General features: G+C 46.7%; 1 protein-coding gene across 1 annotated transcript in view; it reads right to left on the reverse strand.

Moving 5' to 3' along the window:
- LOC147120783 (uncharacterized) overlaps positions 1-24,814 on the reverse strand; it is a 110,803-nt gene extending 85,989 nt beyond the window's left edge. Inside the window, exon 1 of the mRNA XM_085978513.1 lies at positions 24,571-24,814. Within this exon, the coding sequence (XP_085834639.1) occupies positions 24,571-24,622 (52 nt within the window). The 5' untranslated portion in view covers positions 24,623-24,814. The remainder of the gene's footprint in view (positions 1-24,570) is intronic.
- Positions 24,815-25,036: the final 222 nt, after the last annotated feature.

Raw genomic sequence — 25,036 nt, forward strand, 5'->3', positions numbered from 1 at the left:
CCTACAGTCTCTGTCACAGGTGGGGCAGACGGGGGTTGAAGGGGTGGGTGGGTGGGGTGCTTGGGTTGACGTGCGTTCCTTCCGCTATTTGCGCTTGGCTTCTGCTTGCTCCCGGCGAAGAGACTCGAGGTGTTTGGTACTTCACCTGCCTGCCCCATGCAAATGAGAGCCCTCCCATTAACTCTGCAAAGTACTTTCAATGATTCCCAATACTTAACCTTATGATAGTGTTAACTGCATTATAATATACACATTAATCGATGCACCTCTATATCTAACGTCTCCCGAGATAACTCCGGCAATTAGCAGTTAATCGCCTTACTCAGTTGTACACGTCATCCCTATGATTGGTTTTGATTGTGTAACTGTTTGTATACCTTGGACTGGGTGATATAAAATGGTTCAAAGTTGGGCTAAATCTTATAAACCTTAGATGTGGATGATAATTGTGGAATCCAAATGTGTGAGTTGGATTTGAAGTAAAGGGATAGTGGCCCTAAAACAAAATGCCATAGCTGGTCCCAGATTTGGAATGATTAAAGGTTATCATGACAGGACCATAGCCCACCTTAATCCTGAGGATTACAGAGGTTTGTCCGATATTGTACGATATCACCCAATCACCAGACACCCTCACCTGCTACAGAAGGATGGACTAAACCATGGAAAATCCTTGGATGGGCAGCAGGAGCTCGTGGAGAGGTTAGCAGCAATGAAAACCAAACCCCAGATGGTCTCTGTTGTTACACTGTTGTACCTCCTGAACTACAAAAGACAAGAAACCCAAGACAGAGCCTCAGGAATTCAAACAGGCAGGGTGCAAAGGGAAACAGGCTTGCAGGCAATGGAAGAACAGTGATCAGACAAGGAAGTGAAAAATCTGTAATTAGAAGCAGAACTACAACAGGAGATGAAGGAGCAGATAACCCAAAACTAAAGTGACTGTAAATAGATTAAGCACGAGTTCACCAAAAGAGATTACAAAGCCAAAATGAGCTAATGCATGGAAAGAGGCAATGATGGAGAAGGAAAATGTGCTGAGGCAAGTCAAAGGCTTAGAGAAACCAAGGGAGAACTCAAAGAAGGGGGGGCGGGGGGCAAGAATTGAACCATTGGCAAACTAAACTAGATCAAATTCAGACCACTTTAGGGCAGAAACGAGATGAGCTGGCCTGAGAGCACAGTGGACTTCTCAGGACACAGTAAGAATGTAATAAGAGCATAAGAAACAGGAGCAGGAGTCGGCTATTCGGCCCCTCGAGCCTACTCCGCCGCACGGCCCCTCGAGCCTGCTCCGCCGCACGGCCCCTCGAGCCTGCTCCGCCGCACGGCCCCTCGAGCCTGCTCCGCCGCACGGCCCCTCGAGCCTGCTCCGCCATTCAATAAGATCATGGCTGATCATCGACCTCAACTCCACTTTCCTGCCCGATTTCCATATCGCTTGATTCCCCAAATCTGTCTCAGCCTTGAATATCTTCTTCTTCTTAGGCAGTCCCTCAGAACCGAGGATGACTTGCTCCCACACTAAAAATGAGTTCTCAGGTGACTGATGAGTCTAATGCGGGACCTACAGTCTCTGTCACAGGTGGGGCAGATGGGGGTTGAAGGGATGGGTGGGTGGGGTGCTTGGGTTGACGTGCGTTCCTTCCGCTATTTGCGCTTGGCTTCTGCTTGCTCCCGGCGAAGAGACTCGAGTTGTTTGGCGCCTTCCCGGATGCTTCTCCTACTCTTTGTGCGGTCTTGGGCCAGGGATTCCCAGGTGTCGATGGGGATATTACACTTTTTCAAGGGGGCATTGAGGGTGCCCTTGAAGTGTTTCCTGTGCCCACCTGGGGCTCTCTTGCCGTGTCAGAGCTCCGGGTAGAGTGCTTGTTTTGGGAGTCTCGTATCAGGCATGCGGACGATGTGGCCCGTCCATCGGAGCTGATCGAGCGTGGTCAAAGCTTCGATACTGGGGATGTTGGCCAGAGTGAGAACACTGACTTTGATGTGCCTATCCTGCCAATGGATTTACAGGTTCTTGCGGAGGCAGCATTGGTGGTGCCTGCTGTACATGGTCCATGTCTCTGAGGTATATAGGAGGGCGGGTATCACTCAATATACTTAATGACTGAGCATTCACAGACCTCTGGGGCAGAGAATTCCAAAGATTCACAGCCCTATGAGTGAAGAAATTCCTCCTCATCTCAGTGTTAAATGGCCGACCCCATATCCTGATACTATGCCTCCTAGTTCTAGACTCTCCAGCCAGGGAGAAACAACCTCTCAGCATCTACCCTGTCATCCCCTTCAATCTTGTAATATTATGACTTAAGGTTAAAGGAGCAAGCCTCAGAGATTACAACCCTAAAATCATTCACTTGCCATTGTTGGCGAGATTCATTGTTGTGCTGGTACTGTTGTGTGTGGATTCTGGGACGGGACCTGTCCCCACCGGATTTTTACCCTGCACTGGTTACACTGGTTACACTCCAGTTTCTGTCCTGATCTGAGGCTTTCCATATGTGCATTCAGTGATGCTGCTGGGAGCTTATTATCACAATCAGTGACAACGTTCCACATGGATGTGCCACCCCATGGCAATTAATTCCTATGTACAGGACAGTTTTCTGTTTTAGGACCAACAAGGGGAACAGGCCATTTAAGATTTAGTAATGAGTAACGAGCCAGAATTAATTAATACTCTGTTAGTAAGGGAGCATCTCACCAACAGTGACCCTAAGATGATAGAGTTTGACATTAAGTTCGATGGAGAAAGACCACACACAAACCAAGGTTTTAAACCTAAGTGAGGCTGACTTTGAAGGAATGTAAACTGAACACGTTAAACTGGGACGAGGTGTTGACGGGTAAACCTACCTGTGGGAGGTAGTCAAAGTATTTAGTACAATATAATGGAATAATTACCCCTAAAGAGCAATGGTTCCACTTGTAAAGTCAAGCAACCACGGTCAACACCTGAGGTAGGTCACAGTATAAAGCTAAAAGAAGTGGCTTACAACAAAGTGGTAATCCAGTGGAGAAATAGGGAAAACAATAAAGGGACACAAAGAAATATTAAGAACTGCGAAAAGGAATACGAAAAGAAATTGCAAGTAATATAAAAGCTAATAGATAAAGTATTTATAAATATAAGAAAAGAAAGACTTGCATTTCTATAGCGCCTTTCATGACCACCGGATGTCCCAAAGCGTTTACAGCCAATGAAGTGCTCTTGAAGTGTAGTCACTGTTGTAATGTAGGAAACGTGGCAGCCAATTTGCGCACAGCAAGCTCCCACAAACAGCAATGTGATAATGAGCAGATAATCTGATTTATTTAGTGATGTTGATTACGGGATAAATATTGGCCAGGACAGCGGGGATGTGGGCCCATTAATAAGAGACGCAGGTGATACGGTAATAGGCAAAAGGTAATGGCACATTTATTAAAGGAGTATTTTGTATCTGTTTTCACAGCAGAGGAAGAGGATAAAACACTAGTAATAGAATGGAAACTAAAAATAAATGGGAGGAACTCATTGGATTCAATACAAGTTAGAAATGGCAATGGAGAAAATATTGGAACTTAAAGTAGATAAATCTCCAGATCTGACCTAGTTTCCACCCCAGGGCATTAAAGAAGTAGGCGAGCAACTAGCAGAAGCATTAGTCATATACTTTCAAATCTCTCTTTATTTTGGAATTGCGCTGTTAGATTGGAAATTTTCAAACCTCACTCCATCATTTAAGAAGGGCGAGAGAGAGAAATCAGGTAACTAAAGGCCTGTCAGTTTAACGTCAGTTGTGGGGAAGCCACTAGCATCTGTCATTAGGGACAGAGCGGCTGAGCACTTGAACAAATATCAGCTGATCAGAGAGAGCCAGCATGGCTTTGTTATGGGTGTCATGTCTGAGTAAAGACGTTGAATTTTTTGAGCAGGTTACAAATAAGGTAGATAAGGGCATGTCTATGGAAGATGTCTACATAGACTTCTAGAAGGCATTCGATAAGGTTCCTCACGTGAGATTATTAGCAAAATGAGAGAGAATGGCTTTTGACTTGGGTTGGAAATTGTGACAAGTGGTGTTCCTCAGGGAACTGGTCTGGGGCTTCAACTTTTCACCATATTTATTAATGACTTGGATGACGAAATAGAGTATATCGAAGTTTGCAGCTGACACTAAGTGAAGAGATAAAAGAAAGACTTGCATTTATATAGCGTTTTTTGAAACCTCAGGACATGCTAAAGTGCTTTACAGACAATGAAGTGCTTTTGAAGTGTAGTCACTGATTTTGACACAGGTGTACAGCCAGCACTACCCATGCTATTCATTGGCTGCGTGACTACTTGGGAAGGTGGGAAATCAGGTGTCTTTCACATCACTAAAAGGCGGCCTGCACCTATTAAAGTGGAAGCACGCTCTGCCCGCAGATACCAGGGAGCAATTGTTATCACAGAAATGGCTGCCAGACCCGCAGATCGGGCTATCAGGTTCTCCGATGTTGCACTGGAGGCCCTGGTCTGGGCGGTGGACAGGTGGGGGGAGAAATTGAATATAGCCCCGTTTGGGGCGCCAGCCTCGCCAGGGCGCTAACAGTAGCACCCCGGAAACATTCGCGCCCCCGCACCGGAAATTGAGTTGTTGCGCACCAAAGGGAAGCGCGGCGCCACTGGAGGCACCCCAAATCCCTCTTACGGCGCTGCGAGTGAATATCGTGGCGCTACGTGCCGCAGCGCCACACGCTATGGCACATCGCGCTGCGGTATTGCAGGCCTTTCTCCCCTTCTTAAAGGGGAGGGGCCTTGTGCAACGCAATCTGGGACCCAGCTGGGCCCCCGAGGATCGGGAGCACAGGCAAACGCGCCCGGCACCGAGGAGAAGTGCCGGGCTCTTGGAACGCAGCTGGCACTCCGCGGCGGGGGGGGTTCAGGGGGCCGGGGACGGGAGCACAGGCAGGTGCTGGCAGGCGGCCAACAACAAAAATGGCCGCCCCGCACCTCGCCTTTAATTTGCGCCTCCCCGGCCGCAGGTAGGCCCCCCAAAACCCGTCGGACATAGCGTCTGGTGGTAAATCAGGGGGCGCTGCCAAATATCGCGGCTGGGGCATCAGCGGGGTGCTGCGCACACCGATGACATCATCAGCAGCGGCGCTTCGCTAACCGTTAGCGCCACCACTAATGTCCCGCGGAATTTAGCGGGAGGCGTGGACAGTGCCGCGCCTGGGCGCCAGCTGGCTTGCGACCCACTTAGTGCCCTCTTAAGGCGCTAATGGCTGGCGCAACCTACTAAATTTCTCCCCCGTGGTGTCCTCCAGGCAACACCTCCGCCAATAGTGGGGAAAGGTAGCAGAGGAGATTAATGCCAGCTTAGCTCACAGGACATGGCTGCAATACAAAAAATATTTACATGTCCTCAGCGGAGTTGTCACGGTAAGAATCTTACCTCTCACCTCAACTACTCTCTCCTCATACCTGCAGCATCATTACTCACAACAATCCCCTCCCCCACTCTCCTACAACCCCACGGGCAGGGGGAGAGTCACTTTTGTGACAATGCTGGAGGAGTCACTGTGCAGGCTTTCTTCACATTGTATCGGCTTCTTTTTCCCTTCAAACCTCTACCTCACCCCACACACTGCATGAGAAACTGTAGCTGTTCTCATCAGCCACTCAAAGCTAACCCTTGTCCGACTCTCAGAGGCTAGATTGGAACCACAGCTCTAAGGGTCAGCTGTGGCTCAGTGGGTCGCACTCTCTCGGTGGGAGGGGCTAGGAGTGAGCAGGTGTTACTGGTTGCCTGATTGCAGCTGGGAGTTGGAGGGAGTTTTGTAAAAAGTTGGTGGTGGGTTTTGTGGTTTTGTTTTCAGGTTTTAGGGCCTTTTTGGCCCACAAAAACAGCCAGATGGCTGCTGAGGGGTCCAGAGTGCCGGGCCCCTCAGAAGAAAGTGTTCCAGAGAGGAATTTAATTAGGGAAGAAACTGTGGTAGGAAAGGAAAAAAAAGGCCCAAAGATTTGGGCCGGGACCCCAGGAGGTTTGGTGAAGAAAACACGGTGGTGGTGCAGTGTGAGGATAAGAAGATTCGAGCTTGGGATATTATCCAGGCGGTTCATGAGGACTGTGGCGAGGGAAGCTGCTTTGCCTGCCGACCTAAGCCGAATGTGGGATTCAAGGTGACGGTCAGTGGCTGTGAGGAGGTGGAAAGACTGTTACTCAGTCTGAAAGTTGGTGAGAAATTCTTGGAGGTGACTCTGCTATATTCAGAGGAGGTGGTGGTTTCATTTTTAAACTTGCCATTTTACATCAAGGACGAAGTGCTAAGCAAAAAGTTGGAGTCATGGGACGTTAAAATCTGTTCTGCAATAAAGAGGATGTACTATCCGGGAACACGGGTAGCAGACAGAACCCGGTATATAAAGGTACGGTTCCCAGAGGGGGTGAGGTCATTGCCGTACTGTATGAAGTTCGAGACACTGGAAGGAGTGCAGTACTTTCGTGTGCTGCATGATAACCAAGTAAAAGTGTGCTATTATTGTCTTGGACATGACCATCTCATAAGAAACTGTCCAGACCTGTATTGTTACAATTGCGGTGAGTCGGGACACAACGCTCGGAGCTGCAAGACGGAGAGCTGTGGGTTGTGTCACAAAGGCCCCACCCGCTGTGAGTGTGTGGCAGAATGGAGCAATATGAGTGATGAGGAGATGGGAGAAGGAGCAGGAGATGAGAGTGGAACGGCCGGAGGAGCAGTGCAGTCGGAGGACACAGCCGGTAAAATGAAGGAGAAAGGAGCACAGAAAGAGGCAGAGGATGCCGGAGCGGAGAACGGGATGGAGATGGCGGTAAACACGCCGACTGCTGTGGAGGGGAACAAAGACAGCAGTGGGCAGCGAGGGTCGAGTGCAGACTCGAGCCTTAGTGCGGTTCAGCTCCCCCTGGGGAGTCTGGTGTCTGCGGGGGGAGAGGAGGCGGGGGTGGGGTGTGTGGTGGATGTGGGTGCTCCGGGGAGAGGTGGGGAGTCGGATAGCTGGGTGAGCGGGAGGGGGCAGGACGGGAAGAGGGTGCAAGAGGCAGGAGCCTTAAAGGGACAGCAGGATGGGATCGGCGAGATAGAGACATCAGAAGGGAACAATTTAGATGCACCATTGTCCCATGGAGAGAGGGAACAGGGTGCAAGGGTCAGAGGTGGAGATGTGGTCGAAGGGAGCGGCACAGTGGGAGAAACTGCGATAGCAGGAAGACTCTCTATGGGAGATGAAGTATCTGACGGGGAGCAGGATTATGTATCTGACGGGGAGCAGGCACAGGGGGTTGCAGAAGAGCTTGAGTGTGAGGAATTAGAGGGGGACAGAGACATGGAAGTCGGGGGTGGGGTGGCATCATGTGGAAAGGGAAAGGTTAGTGAGGGGCAGAAGGAGGGAGGAAGGGCAGCTCCTGGGCCCAAACTTAATGCAAGGAAGAGGCTGAAACAGCAGGGAAAGTTTAAACAGGAGGTGAAAAAGAGTCGGAGGCTGCAGGAAAAAGCAACAGCTGCCCGAAAAGTTGAGGAGCATGAGAGGAGGGAAGAGCCAGAGATTAAATGATGGGGAGATTATTGGGCATACTTCCCTTCTTTGGAGCCATGATTACATTGGTCTCGATTAATGTGAACGGACTGAGGGGTGAGAAGAAATTGCAGCAGTTGTTGCAGGATTTTAAAGGTTCGGACTTGTGTCTGCAAGAAACCTTTTGGGATGCGGATATTCTAGAAAGAGTTCAGAAGGTTTGGAAGGGAGAGGTGTTTGCAAGTTGTGCAAACAATAACCGTAGAGGGGTGGCTGTTTTGGTGAGTCCATCCATAAAAGAGAACGTTGCCTTGGTGGACAAGGACACTGTGGGGAGATTTTTACGGCTAAGGGTAAAAATGGAGGGATTTAATTGCGATCTCTTTAATATCTATGCACCGAACGACCATTGCAAGCATCGAAAGTTTTTTCGAGGGTTATTCACTGAAGCGGCAGAGGTGGAAAATCCTTGTATAGTGGGGGATTTTAATGTATTTTTATCTCGGATGGACATTTCAGCCCAGATGACCTTTAAGGATGATAACTCCAGAGGGATGATTGTAAAAATGATGGCAAATTTAAATTTGAGTGACTTATGGAGGGACTGGAACCCCATAAAAAGGGAGTTATCCAGAGCAGGTTGGGTGGGTGATGTTTTAAAACAGAGCCAAATAGATTTTGTCTTAATATGGGAAGGGTTAAGTTCTGAGGTGATGGAGATTTATTCTAAAAAAGTATTTTTTAGTGATCACTCGGCTTTGGTTCTTAGAATTAGGAACAGCAGAGTTAAGATCAGTTCAGGGGTATGGATTTTAAACCATCAATACCTGAAAGAAATTGCTTATAAAGAAGGGATTATAAATATAATAAAGAATGCTCGGAAGGAACCTTTGTTCTTGAAAGAAAGAAGAGTTTGGTGGGACAATTTCAAATATGAGGTAAAAGTTTTTTCGGTTCGTTATGGGAAAAAGAGGGCGGCAGCTAACTGGCGTCGAGAAGGGAATATAAACAAAAGGTTTACGGATGTCTGTAAAGCAGTTGACGGAGGGGATAAGGGAGCTGAGACTTAAGTTCCGGGCGCTAAAGGAAGAGTGGGAATTATCGCAAGTTGAAAAATACAAGGGGGCCATTCTCCGTGCAAAGGCTAGAGATGCATTGGAGGGTGAAAGATGCACTCGATATTTTCTAGAGCAAGAGAAGCTGCGACAGAGATTATCAATAATTGAAGAGTTGAAGGTTGGGGAGGAGATCATTCATGAAAGTGGGGAGATTTTAGAGGTGGCTAGCAGCTTTTATCAAGAGTTATATACAGAAGAAGACATTTCCAATTTGGCGATGGAGAAGGTTAATGCTTTTATTGAAGAGGGTTTAAAGGAGGATGAGAGAAGCATGTGTGAAAAAGAAGTAGGATTAGCGGAAATAAAAGTAGCAATAAGTGGAATGAAGGGGGAGGAAAGCCCAAGGTCCGATGGACGAAGTGCAGAATTTTATAAAGAATTTTGCGAGATTTTTAGTCCATTGCTCTTAGAAGTTTTTAAGGAAATTAAAATTGAGGGAAACCTGGCCCCATCTATGAGGAGAGGTATCATAAGCTTAGCTTATAAAAATAAAGGGGATAGATGGGATCTGAAGTATTGGAGGCCCATCACATTATTAAATGTGGATTATAAGATCTTGGCGAGGGTTATGGCAAATCGTTTGAAGGAGGTGTTACCGCAGATAGTTTGGCCCTCTCAGTCCTATGGAGTCATAGGCCAGGACATCGCAGACTCTGTGGTCTCACTCCGAGATGCGATAGAGCTCATGGAAGAGAGTGGGAGGGAGGCTTATGTATTAAAGATAGATCAAGAGAAAGCCTTTGATAGGGTCTCTCATGAGTTTTTATTGAAGGTTTTGGAAGCATTTGGTTTCAAGGAAAATTTCATTCAGTGGATAAGGATTTTTTATTCAAACATATTTAGCTGTGTTAAATATAATGGTTTTTTATCCAAGTACTTTCCGATACAGAGATCAGTGAGAAAGGGTTGTCCCCTGTCTCCATTGTTGTACATATTGGTAGCAGAACCATTAGGTTACATGATGCGAAAGAAACAAGGTGTAGTTGGAATTGTGGTCCCCAGTTCTGGGCTGGTGTCAGTGATGCACCAATATGCAGATGACACAACCTTAACATTGAGAAATGGGGAGTCAGTGATGATAGCTATGGATGGAGTGGAGGAATATTGTAGAGCTTCAGGAGCCAGAGTGAATTATAATAAGTCCCAATGCCAAATCTAGTGGGAGGATGGAAGATTGGGAAGTCTTTAAAAGACAGCAAAAAATAACTAAAAGATTGATTAAGAAAGGGAAGATAGATTATGAAAGTAAATTAGCAAAAAATATAAAAACAGACAGTAAAAGTTTCTATAGTTATATAAAAAGAAAAAGGGTGGCTAAAGTAAATGTTGGTCCCTTAGAGGATGAGACTAGGAAATTAATGGCGGGAAACATGGAGATGGCAAAAACACTGAACAATTATTTTGTATCAGTCTTTACAGTAGAGGACACTAAGAATATCCCAACACTGGACAAACAGGGGGCTCTAGCGGGGGAGAAACTAAATACGATTAAAATCAGTAAGGAAGTGGTACTTGGTAAAATAATGGGACTCAAGGCGGATAAATCCCCTGGACCTGATGGCTTGCATCCTAGGGTCTTGAGGGAAGTAGCGGTAGGGATTGTGGATGCATTGGTAATAATTTTCCAAAACTCACTGGACTCAGCAAAGGTCCTGGCAGATTGGAAAACTGCTAATGTAACACCCTTATTTAAAAAGGGTAGTAGGCAGAAGGCTGGAAACTATAGGCCTGTTAGCCTAACATCTGTGGTTGGTAAAATGTTAGAGTCCATTATTAAGGAGACAGTAACGGGACATTTGGATAAACATAATTTAATAGGACAAACTCAATATGGTTTCATAAAGGGGAAGTCATGTTTGACAAATGTGCTGGAGTTTTTTGAGGAAGTAACATACAGGGTGGATAAAGGGGAACCAATGGACGTAGTGTATTTAGACTTCCAAAAGGCATTTGACAAGGTGCCACACAAAAGATTATTGCTCAAGATAAAAAATCACAGGACTGGGGGTAATATTCTGGCGTGGGTGGAGGATTGGCTCTCTAACAGAAAGCAGAGAGTTGGGATAAATGGTTCGTTCTCAGATTGGCAACCAGTAACTAGTGGTGTTCCGCAGGGGTCAGTGCTAGGTCCCCAACTCTTTACAATCTATATTAACGATTTGTAGGAGGGGACCGAGTGTAACATATCAAAGTTTGCAGATGATACAAAGATGGGACGGAAAGTAGTGAGTGAGGAGGACATAAAAAACCTTCAAAGGGACATAGACAGGCTAAGTAAGTGGGCAGAGATTTGGCAGATGGAATACAATACTGGAAAGTGTGAGGTTATGCACTTTGGCAGGAAAAATCATAGAGCAAGTTATTATCTTAATGGCAAGAAACTGGAAAGTACTGTAGTACAAAGGGATCTGGGGGTCCTGGTGCACGAAACTCAAAAAGTTAGTATGCAGGTGCAGCAAGTGATCAAGAAGGCCAATGGAATGTTGGCTTTTATTGCTAGGGGGATGGAATATAAAAACAGGGAGGTATTGCTGCAGTTGTACAAGGTATTGGTGAGACCGCACCTGGAATACTGCATACAGTTTTGGTGTCCATACTTAAGAAAAGACATACTTGCTCTCGAGTCAGTACAAAGAAGGTTCACTCGGTTAATCCCGGGGATGAGGGGGTGGTCATATGAGGAGAGGTTGAGTAGATTGGGACTCTACTCATTGGAGTTCAGAAGAATGAGAGGCGATCTTATTGAAACATATAAGATTGTGAAGGGGCTTGATCGGGTGGATGCGGTGAGGATGTTCCCAATGAAGGGTGAAACTAGAACTAGGGGGCATAATCTTAGAATAAGGGGCTGCTCTTTCAAAAGTGAGATGAGGAGAAACTTCTTCACTCAGAGGGTGGTAGGTTTGTGGAATTTGCTGCCCCAGAAAGCTGTGGAAGCTACATCATTAAATAAATTTAAAACAGAAATAGATAGTTTCCTAGAAGTAAAGGGAATTAAGGGTTACGGGGAGCGGGCAGGAAATTGGACATGAGTCTAGGTTCAGAATGGTCATGGCCCTGTGGGTAGTGGAGTGGGCCCAGGGGCCGTGTAGCCTGGTTCTGCTCCTACTGTGTTCTAATTCTGTGTTAGATTTCAGGAGATGGTTTTATTCCTGTTCCTGGCTGGGGTGGAGATTGCCTTTACAGAAGGTAAGTACTGTAGAAAATATAGGGACAGAGTGATCTCCTGGAAGAATTTCGATCGCCTAGATGGGTCGGAGAGGAATTTCCCAAATTTTTTTCTCCCAAATTGGCCATTGGGTCTTTATCTGGTTTTTCGCCTCTCCCGGGAGATCACATGGGTTCGGGTGGCTGCAGAGTGATAGAAGATTTGAGGTTAGGATCAGATCAGCCATGATCTTATTGAATGGTGGAGCAGGCTCGAGGGGCCGATTGGCCTACTCCTGCTCCTATTTCTTATGTTCTTATGTTCTTATGCCTGGTTGCAGGGAGGGGTAGGGGGGAATGGTTTGGGGAAACTCCCTTTAAGGTGGTGGAGGTTTTGGAATTCTGGGGGTGCATATGGTTTGCAAGAAAGACAGGGATGAAGTGGATCGATTAAATTGGGAACCGAAGGTTATGAAAATTTAAAAGATTTTGGGAAGATGGGAAAGAAGGTGGTTGAAAGTGCAAGGAAGAGCGACAGTGGTGTCTGCCCTCCTGCTATCTAAGCTATGGTACTTATTGACAGTGGAGGATATTCCTGAGTGGGCGGAAAAGTCCATCCAGGAGAGGCTTGTGTGAGGTTCTTATGGGAAGGGAAACCAGCCTTGGTAGCTTACAATACCATCATTGGACGGAGAAATCAGGGAGGACTCAATTTCCCAGATATTGATTTGAAGAAAAAATCCTTTAGAATCAAATGGGTGAAGAGATTTCTTCAGAAGTCAAATACAAGTTTTTGGAAGAGTTGTTTGGAGCATTTTTTTAAACGAAGTGGGATAGGAGAGCAGGGGATATTGTATATGGAATACAATAATATGTTTTTGAAATCGATTAAACTTCTCCCTAGGTTTTATAAGGGGGTTGTAAAGACTTGGGCCCAATTTTTTAAAAGTGTGCAGTTTATGCCCAAGGGGGCTGAGGAATTTTTAGACCAGCCCTTATTTTTGAACAGGTGGGTCAACATCAAAGGAGAGGTTTTACTTAATCAAGCTTTTATAAAAGCTGGGATTGTATCTGTGAAAGTTGTATTATACGAGGTGATTCCAGGTTGGTTGCTGGAAGCGATAGTGAGGGACATGGTGTGGGAGGAGGATCAGGAGGTAGAGGAGAAAGCAATAGGAATCATGTATGAGAAGATTGTAATAATAATTGAATTTTATTTGCCATATGTACTAGTACAATGGAATGCTTACTCCCCGTTGGGACACGTCAGCTATTTTCACAGCGCCGTGTTCAGAAAGTCAATTCTTTGGCATCCAGTGGCTGTGGGAGCACGATGTCCCTCAGCCGCTCCCTCCTCCTCGTCCCCGCGGCCTCCTCCTCACTGTTGCCGGCTCGGCTCCATGTGTGGTGGCCTGCTTCTCCCGCTCACCCTCTGGCCACCATTCCCGGCTCCCCTCCTCCCAGTCAGACTGCGAGTCGTTGTGGCTGTTTCTGCATCCCGATGCACTGCGCTGCCTCCGCCCAACTCGCCGAACACATCCTCCGGTCGCCGCGGCCTCCAACTCACCGTCGCCGGCTCCACGGTCCGACGGCCCGGGTCTGCTTCTCCTGCTTCCGGTCCGGCCTCTGGCTGCCATGCTCGGCTCCGCTCCTCCCAGGAATGCCTTCCCGTTGAGGAGCAGCCGGCCGACGTGCCCTAGCGGGTCGACGTGGCTGCTGCTTCGTTCCGATGCGCTGCGCTACCTCCTCCCGACTCGCCAAACACCTCGCTCCGGTTGCGGGAGCGAGCGGCGAGAGCGGGCCGCCTGAAACAGGGAGAGTGCGCTAGCACCAGACCGTCTCGGGCGCCATCTTGACTCAAACGAGGGCAATGCCACAGGATTGGATGGAAGAAATAAATGCGGAAATCTCCAAAGGAAGTAAAATGCGTCCTGCTTTTCCAAGCTTTATACTGGAGAAAGGGGGAGAGTTGGCCCAATTTGACAACTGTAATACTCGAGATTTCAAAGAGCCGGCACACAGACAATGGGCTGAATGGTCACCTTCTATGATTCTATGATAAATATTGGGCAATAAATAGAGAACTGCCCTGCCCTTTAAATAGTGCAATGGGATCTTTTACAACCACCTGAGAGAGACGACAGGGCCTCGGTCTAATGCCTCATCCAAAAGACAACACATCTGACAGTGCAGCCCTCCCTCAGTACCGCACTGGAGTTTCAGCCTGGATTCATGCGCTCAAGTCTCAGAGTGGGGCTTGAACCCACGACCTTTGGACTGAGAGGAGAGAGTGCTACCCACTTTTTTAAAATTAATATACTTTATTAAACATAAAGAACATTTACAACATCGTGATCATTTCATTGTATGATACAAATCAATTCCGCCGCTCTGCACAGCCATTCCGGCACCACATTTTAACATCAAAACCTGAAGTTTAATTTGTCTCCTATAACATATATTAATCGATTGTACTTTAAAAATTGGTTGTAAAATACTATCCTTAAATTCCTTTCTGAATAAAACATCCACATAGCCTTATAATGATGTTTTAGCTTATATTTAAAATACTCTTTTAGATTGATTCTCCTCCCCTTAAAAAAGAGCGTTCCGTCTTTGCATAATCACGAATCTAGCCAAACTGAACATTAAATTAATTGCCGCTCCGCTAGACTCGGGCAGACTCTCCTGCAATCCCCATCTCAAAATTGAGTCCCACGGGATTCCCATTCTCGCTCTTCGGTCCCCACCCAGCAAAAAAGCTTCACACAACTGTTGAACATAGTACTTAAAGTCATTTAACTACGGACATAACACCAATAAATGGGACAGAGTCTCATCCCGTGTCCCACACATTGGGCAACTTGCCGCTTCCACTCGTCCAATCTTGCACAAGACCATTACGGTAAAAATCCAGTTATGAGTCATTTTGAAATCCAGTTCAATCCATTCTGGACATTTAAAATTCGCCCACACTCCCTTCCAAATCCTGTTGAAGACCAGCTGTGGGTATATACTCTGCCAAAACTCCTGACCAGCAGCTGTCTTGAATCTCCATTCTCTGGGTGGGGGAGCAGTAATTAATTGTGGATGTTTGAGTTTCATGATGGCTCATGGGGTAAAAGCTGGGTTGTGGGATCAAGGTGGGATTTGGAGATGAGCATTATGCCACCACTTTGGTGATTTGGGCAAGGGAAGGTGTCGGCCAATATATGCTGGGTCAGAGGAGGATGCTAGGATCAGGTGGGGACAGATTGGGTGGGAGCTGGTGTAACACGTGTGGGTGCGAGAAACTGGGGTTTGGGGCCTGAGTGGCTCCTAAGCACAGGGGGTGTACAGGGCCCCTTAGTAATCAGGTGGTACCTGGTGCCAGTGAATACTCGGGGGCACTATGTACTTGGCAGCAGAATAAGTAGTGAAGACTCAGGGTCAGGGAAAGGTGAGCATTGAGAGGATAGTGAGGGTGGGGAGGGGATTAGGGAGTTTCAGGGAACATGCTGCGGGACTTGAGCAATGAGCAGAGCACCAGAGGTGGCTGGTATCAGGGAGGAGGGAGAGGGTGAAGTGTGGGGCTTGGGGACCCAAGTGGGGACAGGGAGCAGGTAATGCCGTGCCGCGTACACTCTCCTGTGCGTTCCCACCTCCAGATGACTTCGCTCGCCTCCTCGGAGAGTTCCCAGATCTGACCAGTCTCAATTTCTCCTCCTCGGCCATGAAACATGGTGTAGAACATCACATCACCACTAATGGCCCCCCGGTTTACGCAAGGGCCCGACGACTCGAACCCGGCAAGCTCGCGGCTGCGAAAGCGGAGTTCGACATGATGGAGCGGCTGGGGATTATTCGCAGGTCGAATAGTCCCTGGTCTTCGCCTCTCCACATTGTTCTGAAACCCGGTGGCGGATGGCGGCCACGCGGTGACTACCGACGCCTGAACGACGCCACTTCTCCTGATCGGTACCTGATCCCGCATATTCAAGATTTCTCGGCCCATTTGGCGGGAAATAATTTTTTTTCAAAAGTCGACTTCGTCCATGGTTACCACCAGGTCCCCGTGCGCCCGCAAAACGTCCCGAAGACCGCAATCATCACCCCATTCGGCCTGTTTGAATTTCTGTGGATGCCGTTTGGCTTGAAGAATGCTGCACAGGCTTTCCAGCGCTTGATGGACTCCGTCCTTCGGGACCTAAAATTCCTCTTCATCTACCTCGATGACATCCTCATCGCCAGCCCTAGCAAAGAGGAGCACTTCTGCCATTTGCGCACCCTCTTTACACGCCTCAGTCAGCATGGTTTGATTATCAACCCGGCCAAGTGCCAGTTCGGCCTGCAGCGGATTGATTTCTTGGGCCACCGCATCACATCAGACGGCGCAATTCCCTTACAGCCGAAGGTCAAGGTGGCTACATCTTTCCTGCGCCTGCAGACCGTCAAGGCCCTACAAGAGTTCCTCGGGATGGTCAATTTTTATCGCCGGTTCGTCCCTAAGATGGCCCTGCTTATGCAGCCCTTGTACGAAGCCCTCAAGGCCAAGTCCGGTAAGGATCCGATCAGTTGGACGGCCGAGATGGACCGGGCATTCGTCGACACCAAAGGCGCCTTGGCCAATGCAACTATGTTGGCGCACCAGCTTCCAGGTGCCACCATTGCCCTTACCACCGACGCGTCGGACTACGCAATCGGCGCAGTGCAGGAACAGTGGGTGAATGGGACGTGGCAACCGCTGGCATTTTTCAGCCGTCAACTACGGCGAAACGAAAGAAAGCACAGCACTTTCGACCGGGAGTTGCTGGCCCCTTTTCTAGCCATCCGCCATTTCCGGTCCTTACTAGAGGGACGTCCGTTCACAGCTTTCGTAGACCACAAGCCACTAACGTTCGCTATGGCCAAGACCGCCGAACCGTGGTCAGCCCGGCAACAACGTCACCTGACGTTCATTTCAGAATTCACCACGGACAGCCAGCATTTGTCCGGTAAAGACAACCTGGTGGCGGATTGCCTCTCCCGTGCGACTGTTCACGCAGTCCACCTCGGAATCGACTATGCCCTAATGGCTGCGGATCAAGCTTCGGACCCAGAGGTCCAATCATACAGAACCAGCCCCTCTAGCTTCCAAGCGGCCGACGTCAAATTCCATGCCGCAGGCACCACGCTGCTTTGCGACCTCTCCATGGGAGCTCCCCGCCCTATCGTACCAGTCACCTGGCGCTGAACAGTGTTCGACGCCATATACAGGTTGTCACACCCTGGCATGAAGGCCTCGTAAAGGCTGATGTCATCAAAATTCATCTGGAGGGGTATGCACATGGATGTCCGCGACTGGGCCAATACCTGCGTGGTCTGCCAAAAGGCCAAGGTACAGCGTCAGGTAAAAGCTCCATTGGCCATTTTTGCTGTTCCGGAGCGTCGGCTCAACCTCGTGAATGTGGACCTCGTGGGGCCGCTTCCACCTTCTCAAGGTTTAAAACACATACTTACAATGGTAGACCACACCACTAGATGGCCAGAGGCAGTTCCTTTGGTTTCCACCACTTCGGCAGACGTAGCCAGAGCTTTCACCTCCTCTTGGGTTGTTCGTTTCGGGGTTCCGGCGGACATCTCTTCCGATCGTGGACCGCAGTTTTCCTCTGAGCTCTGGAACGCTGTAGCTCAGGGGCTCAGCTCCAAACTATATCGCACCACCACCTATCATCCACAGGCGAACGGCCTGTGCGAGCGATTCTACAGGTCGCTCAAAGCCGCTATGCGGGCCAGTCTTCAAGGGTGGACAGACTTCCATGGGTCCTTTTAGGTCTTCGTACGGTGCCCAAAGAAGATTTGCAATCGTCCTCGGTGGAACTCGTATATGGCCAGCCACTATGAGTACCAGGGGATTTCCTCCCGTCTCCAACAGAGCCATGGTTCGCATCCCAGCAACTCGTCAGCCACCAGGAGGCGGCGAGATGTTTCGCTCCAGCGCCTATGTCGCATCACGGCTTACAGAGCTCTCATGTTCCAGCTGAGCTGAAGAGCGCCGAGTACGTGTTTATCCGCCACGACGCTCACCGGGATCCACTCAAGCCCCCTTACACTGGTCCCTTCGGCATCGTAGAGCTGGGAAATAAAACCTTTTCGGTTGATATCGGAGGTAAACCGGACCACATTTCGGTTGACCGGTTGAAGCCGGCACACTTAGACCTAGACCGCCCAGTTGAGATCGTTCAGCCGCCAAAACGTGGCCGAACGCCCACAGTCGCCATGCCAGATCCACCACAACCGCCAGCCAGCTCGACCACCGTCCATCAGCTTCCACTTCAGGGTTACAGAAGTCGCTCGGACAGGCTTGTCAGGCCTCCTCGCCGTCTCACTTTTGCTGTTAACGACAATTCTGGGGGGGGGGCGCATGTGGCGGAGCCACTAAAGGAATCAGATCATTTGTATATAATTCCCTTTAACAACATGTTAGCTACAGCCTGAGTCTGTATCTGTATTTATATTGTTTACTTGTACAGAGCATGGTTACTTTAACAGCGCGGGTAAACGCGATGACGTCATGCCGTTCATCACGTGATCCCCCACTGGCGGGAAGAACGTGATTACGTCATGACGTCAACCACAGGACCTCCGGAGCAGTCCTCGTGGAGCCTCCGAACTGAGTAGACCTACACTTGATGTTCTCCTGTAGTTACTTGTTTAAACCTGCTAGTTTCCATTAAACTTTTTATGGTTTGAGCGCCTGAGTGGACCTCAGTCTTTGGATAGGAATACCTCTTAACCTCCTCTGCTCTAAGGAGAACAATCCCAGATTCTCTCGTCTCTCCAACAATGCACCCACTAATTTTTTTTGGGTGCGCGGCACCTTTAACGGGCTGTGCAGTCAGTTCAAATTATCGCACATGCGCGGGTTTTGCCATTTGAAAGCCATTGAGATGCCTGTGCGGGAGCTCCAGAATGCTGCACGGCTGCGCAACTTAATGGGAACATTGCTCTCCACATAACTGAAGTCCCTCATCCTTGGGAGCATCTGGTCAATCTCCTCTGCACCCTCTCCAAGGCCTTGACATCCTTGCAAAGTGTGGTGGCCAGAATTGGACACAATACTCCAGCTGAGGCCGAACCAGTGATTTACAAATTCCTTGCTTTTGTCCTCTGTGCCTCTATTTATAAAGACAAGAATCCCTTTGGCTTTTTTAACAACCTTCTCCACTTGTCCTGACACCTTCAAAGTTTGTGTACATACACCCCCAGGTCTCCCTGTTCCTACACCCCTTTAAAATTGTACCATTTAGTTTATATTGCCTCTCCTCATTCTTCCTTTCAAAATGCATCATTTCACACTTCTCTGCTATGTGCCTGCCCATATTCCTCATCTGTCTATGTCCTCTTGAAGCCTGATAGTAGCCTCCTCACTGTTTACTACATTTCCAAGCTTTGTGTCATCTGCAAACTTTGTAATTATGCCCTTTATACCGACTGTATACTTCCCTCCTGCCTGATAAACAGCCGTTCACCGCTACCTTGTGCTTTCTGTTTCTTAGTCAATGTCATATCCATACTGCCACTGCCCATGGGCTTCCATTTTGTTTGCAAGTCTGTTGTGTGGCACTTTATCAAATGCCTTCTGAAAGTCCATATACACAACATCAACTGCAGTACCTTCATCAACCATCTTCATTATTTCATTGAAGAACTTAATCAAGTTTGTCAGACACGATATATCTTTAACAAATCAAAGCTGGCTGTCAATTATTAACCCATGTTCTTCCAAGTGACAATTCATTTTGACCTGGATTATGGTCTCTAGAAGTTTTCCCACCACCGATGTCAGACTGACTGGCCTGTAATTACCTGGTTTATTTTGCTCCCCTTTTTTCAATAGGGGTGTAACATTTGCAATCCTCTGACATCATTTCCTTACCCAAGGAGGATTAAAAGATTGCGGCCAGAGCCTCTGCAATTTCCATCTTTACTTCCCTCAGCAACCTAGGATGCATCCCCTCTGGACCGGGTGACTTTTCTTCTTTGAGCACGGTCAACCTTTTAAACACCTTCTCTTTATCTATTCTATCCTTGTGAGGGAGTAAGCCGTATTTCAGAAAGATACACCATAATATGAACAGAATTCTGATATTTATTAATGCATGATATACTGGGTTTAAAAGTCTGGAAAGCCTTGGAGATACAGGCTGCAAACAGAAAACAGGCTTCTGAGATAGGATGCTTTGATAACAAAGTTGTAAAAACCAAACAAGCTTTGAAATGGGAATTAGTTAAATATACTAAAAGAATGACCCTATTGAAACAGCAGTTTGGCGATTCCAGATGGTCTGGAGATTGGGAATAACACAATGGAAGACCCAGTTTAAGGTGTTATAAGCTAACACATTGAACAGAAACACAAACATTAAAAGAGGCATGTGCCTTTGAAAAGATGACATCAAGTAAAAGAAACACCTGCTGGTCAAATAGTTTTTATATTAAACTTGGAAGACAGGAAACATAAGATTAAATATGCAACCAATTGAAATAGCTAGAAAACAAGTAAACACTCAGTCAAAGGGTCTTTAATATATACATAGTAAATATGGTACCAACAAGAACACTTTGAAGATATGACTTCAATAGATACACCAAGCAATTACATTGTGTTTGTATTGAACTTGGAGTAGTAAGGAGACTCAATGTCTGCTAAAAACCAGTTAAGCTAATATTAAGAATTGAATGAAAGCATTTTGTAAGAATGGCATCAAACAAAAACCATTGCTGTCATATTGTTTTCGTGATAGTTTTTTGAACACCTAAAGGTAGAGACATAATTACGCATGCAATAGTTGAATTGACAGTAAGATAGAAAGCATTCAACAGAGGTATCAATAAAGACAATTAGCCTACATGAGCAGAGAACTTCAAAGAATAAACCACTGCAAAAAGGATATAAAAGATAGACCTTTTCAAACAGAAAGTCAGAAGTCGTTGAACAGGCCAAGCGTTTCTCAACTTTACAGGCACCATCTGTAAGTTTTTAACTTTGAGTCTCGGGGATCAAACGATACTACAATTTGAATTTGGTGGATAATCTGGATTTAGAAATAAGTAAGAAATGTTACGAAGTTAAGATTTGAAAATAAGGATCTCTGAGAAATAAGAAATGTAAGCTATTTGTTTTTGAACTGTAGTGTTGCGATGGACTCACCAGCTGTTAACTACATGTCGGTTCTTTAATAAATTTATATATTTTTAGAATAGTCTCACTAAGTATTTCTGTATAAACTCACAAACTCAAATCTCTGTACATTCTTTGGTGAAGAGTTTCAGAGTCCTGGGGGGTATTCCGGACCCTCATAATATCTGGAAGGTTACAGTCTAGTTAAACTTATTAAAAGTGCTATCTGGAGGACGGTAATATCTTCCGGTCATTCCTTTCCTTTAGGGAGAGATAGCCTGGACCGTTAGACCCAATTAAGCAACTTATAGAATTCGGTTATCTCTAACTTTAGTTGAAGGTGAACATCTGGGGAGTACACCTGAACTGGGGTAGCCTGAATAGGGCTAGGACTAGTAATTATCCCTTCATGCGATCCAATTTCTCCACCCACTCCTCCTTTACTGTGACATTAGTAGCATCCTCTTCTTTGGTGACTATAGATGCAAAGTTCACATTTAGTACCTTAGCCATGCCCTCTGTCTCCGCAAGAGGATTCCTTTTTTTGTCCCTAATCCTCCACACCCATTCTTTGACTATCCCCCAAACAACTTCAATAAAACAGATTATCTGGCAATTATCACATTGCTGTTTGTGGGAGCTTGCTGTGCGCAAATTGGCTGAAGTGTTTCCTACATTACAACAGTGACTAGGACTTGTAATTATCCCTTCATCCTATCCAATTTCTCCACCCACTCCTCCTTTACTGTGACATAAGTAGCATCCTCTTCTTCAGTGACTTCAAAAGTACTTCATTGGCTATAAAGCGCTGTGAGACATCCTGAGGTCGCTATATAAATGAAAGTCAGTCAGGTCGGGTCAGTCGGTCTTTCTTTCCAGCAGGTATGTCTGTTAAACCAGTGAGAGCTTACAATGTAGACTGGACTCTTGTCCCTCGTTGCTTATTTGCACCCAGTGAGCTTCATTGATGCACATTCAACATGTTTCCTGTTTTCATCTGCACCAAAATTAGGTGGAACTAAAACCGATAAAACCATGAGTGTGGACAACAGATAACCACACAATTCCCACAGAAGAAACATATAAACGTGAAACGGCATTTACACCACACGTGTAAAAGAGCCGCACAGTTTGGCCGAAAGGGCTAAATAACAGGGACATGCCTTTCTGGCACTCTCCCCAATCTCCCCATTCACAAACACTTACTTTCACTGCATCTGCAAGTCAAACACAACCGTGTACCTGATCGAGGTTTCTACTGGATTATAAACAATGTCCGGTACAGGCAGCATAAAACATACCAAGATACACCTCGATTCCACAACAAGTGGGAGGTGAAATTAGCAAGCTACAATATTTCTTTTGAAACGTCAGTTTTTATAAATTGCAGTAAAGAGCTGGTGGAAACTGTAGCAGAGCCAGTGGGACAGACTGATGGTGCTGCTGAATAAACTGGGAATTGCTGGGGTTGCATTTGAGGAAAAACTGGAACAGATGGAAAGCTAAGAATTGATTTGAAAATTCACTGAAGTTAGTCTAACTTCTGTCTCCCTGTCTCCCCGTGTTGTTGGTTCAAACAAGATCATTAGGCATTCCAAGCTCTCGAGATTAATGAGGTATCATTTCTAACTGATGCTCCTCCCGAGAACATGTGACATATTCGGACTAAATCCCTCGCGTGCTTTTAGAACACAAAAGTTAATTGTTAAATAATCAGAGAGAAAAGACAGCTCAATATTTGAGTTTTGGTAAATGACTCGACCTTTTGGCTGGTTTGTAAAAATAATAAACACGGTACAGAAGTTAAAAGGCGTTAATCAGAGATTGCAGGTTCTATTTTGGTGAGGTCTCTGACTGGGGTCATTGAGTGTCCCTGTGTCAGTGGATGAGCTCATGTTTCCCCACTCGCTCTACAGGACACTGTGTCTTCCACACTCGGCACCACACGACTCACCACAATATCCCGAGAAGAGGGAAGTTCCACTTTGGTGCAGACACGCCTGCTTCTCCTCTCCGGCTCCATGGGCTCAGTTTGCAGCTCTTGTTCTGAGAAGGTAATACTGAACTCAGGATCATTTACAAACTCGCACCTCCTGCAGGGAGTCTCTCCCTTTGGGTCTGCAGATTGGGAACTCACGGGCATGGTCCTCACCATTTTCTGTCTGTTAAACAGATGGGAAATGGTGGGAGGACAGGATGAGATCCTACAGCAGTGAGACTAATGGGTCAGCTTGGCTCAGTTGGTAACACTCTCACACTCAGGTCAGAGAGCTGTGGCTTTAAGTCCCATGTCAGAGCTGTGAGCTCTCAGTCTAAGCTGACATTCTGGTGGACTACAGAGAGAAGATTGCATTGTCAGAGTGTCGTCCTACAGATGAGCACTTACACTGAGTCCATACCCCACCAATGTGGCGGTCCAGTTGAATATTGAAGATCCCAAGGCACAATTCTAAAAAGAGCAGGACATGTGTTTGGTGTCCCAGCCATCATTCATCCATCAACTCGGGGCCAAAGCCTCAGAATAAGGGATCGGCCATTTAAGACTGAGATGAGGAGAAAATTCTGCAAACAAAGGTTTGTGAATCTTTGGAATTCTCTACCCCAGAGGGCTGTGGAGGCTCAGTCGTTGAGTGTTTTCCAGACAGAGATGGGTGGATTTTTGGATACTAAGGGAATTGAGGGATATGGGGATCAGCAGGAAAGTGGAAATGAGGTCAAAGATCAGCCGTGATCTTATTGAATGGCAGAGCAGGTTCGAAGAGCCAAATGGTGACTCCTGCTCCTATTTCTTATGTTCTTATGTTCTAAGTACCACCTTCAGAAAACACATTAATTGGCCATTCATCTCATTAATCTTTGGGGAATGTTGCTGGCACAGAATAGCTACAGGGTTCACCGACAGAACAGTTCCAGAACTTCAAACTGATTCATTGGATGTGAAGGACTCGGAGGTGTTTTAATGTAACAAGTGAAGTATTGTTCACTGTATAAAGTTGATGTGTCAGCTTGGCTCAGTTAGTAGAACTCTCATCTCGGAATCACAAGGCTGGAGATTCAAGAACTCTAGGTAGCCATTCAAATCCCCCGCAAATACACACCCTTAGTGTGCAGACTGATTAAATCAAACCAAAAACACATCTTTATTGTGCAGACTGTTACTCAAACCTACCCCAATAAAATGAACGACAAAAAATGATGGGAAGAGCAAACCCGGTTGTTCTGCTACAAAGTATTAACAACACAGAAACCGGCCATTCAGCCCAACAGATCCATTCCGCTATTGAAGCTCCAGACGAGCCTGATCCCACCCCTCTTCATCTAACCCCGTCAACATATCCTTCTATTCCCTTCTCCCTCATGTGCTTATTTAGCTTCTTTGTAAATGCATCGATGTTATTCCCTGTGGTAGCGAATTCCACATTCTAACTATGTGTTCCCAGCCTGTGTAGATCTGCGCCAGGAGCACTAAACAATCCCAATACAGCGATAAATTCTCCTTGTAATACTCATGTCCAGTTCTGAATGTTCGAGCAATAGAATTCACACTGAATGCAGGAGCAGTCACACAGCAACACAAACCATGGAAAGTTCGTTTTATACGTCAAACACCTTTGAACCAAACTGAAACTCGTACTTACCCAAAGCAACACAGAGGGACAGGGTGACAGCAACAAGGGTTTTACTGAGCATCTCAGCAGAATGACAGTCCTGTTTATCCAGAGTTTATTGTATGGACAGTAAAGACATCGAGGCACGATGTGTCCCAGCTGTCTGCAGGTTAGTTAATATCCCTTCTTTCTGTGATGAATGTAAGAAGTCACACAACACCAGACTTCTTACATTTGTCCACCCCAGTCCAACTCCGGCATCTCCACACCATGACTTCTGTGATGAGGGAGTTAAAGAGTACATAATGAGGAAGCAGTGACAATAAGCCAACGGCGAATCTATTCTGAGAACAGACATTGCTGGGTGGATTTTCCGTTAAGCGACTCGGTTAACACTTCAGAGTTAAAGTGGAAGATTTACTGAGTGCAAGTTCCCCACAATGCATCGACTTCACACTGAGAGCTCACACAGTGGGGGCTGTGAGGAAATATGCCA

Source organism: Somniosus microcephalus, chromosome 3 (assembly GCF_052327205.1).
Source record: "Somniosus microcephalus isolate GS21.2 chromosome 3, FLI_Smic_1.0, whole genome shotgun sequence".
In the NCBI taxonomy this organism is placed as follows: Eukaryota; Metazoa; Chordata; class Chondrichthyes; order Squaliformes; family Somniosidae; genus Somniosus; species Somniosus microcephalus.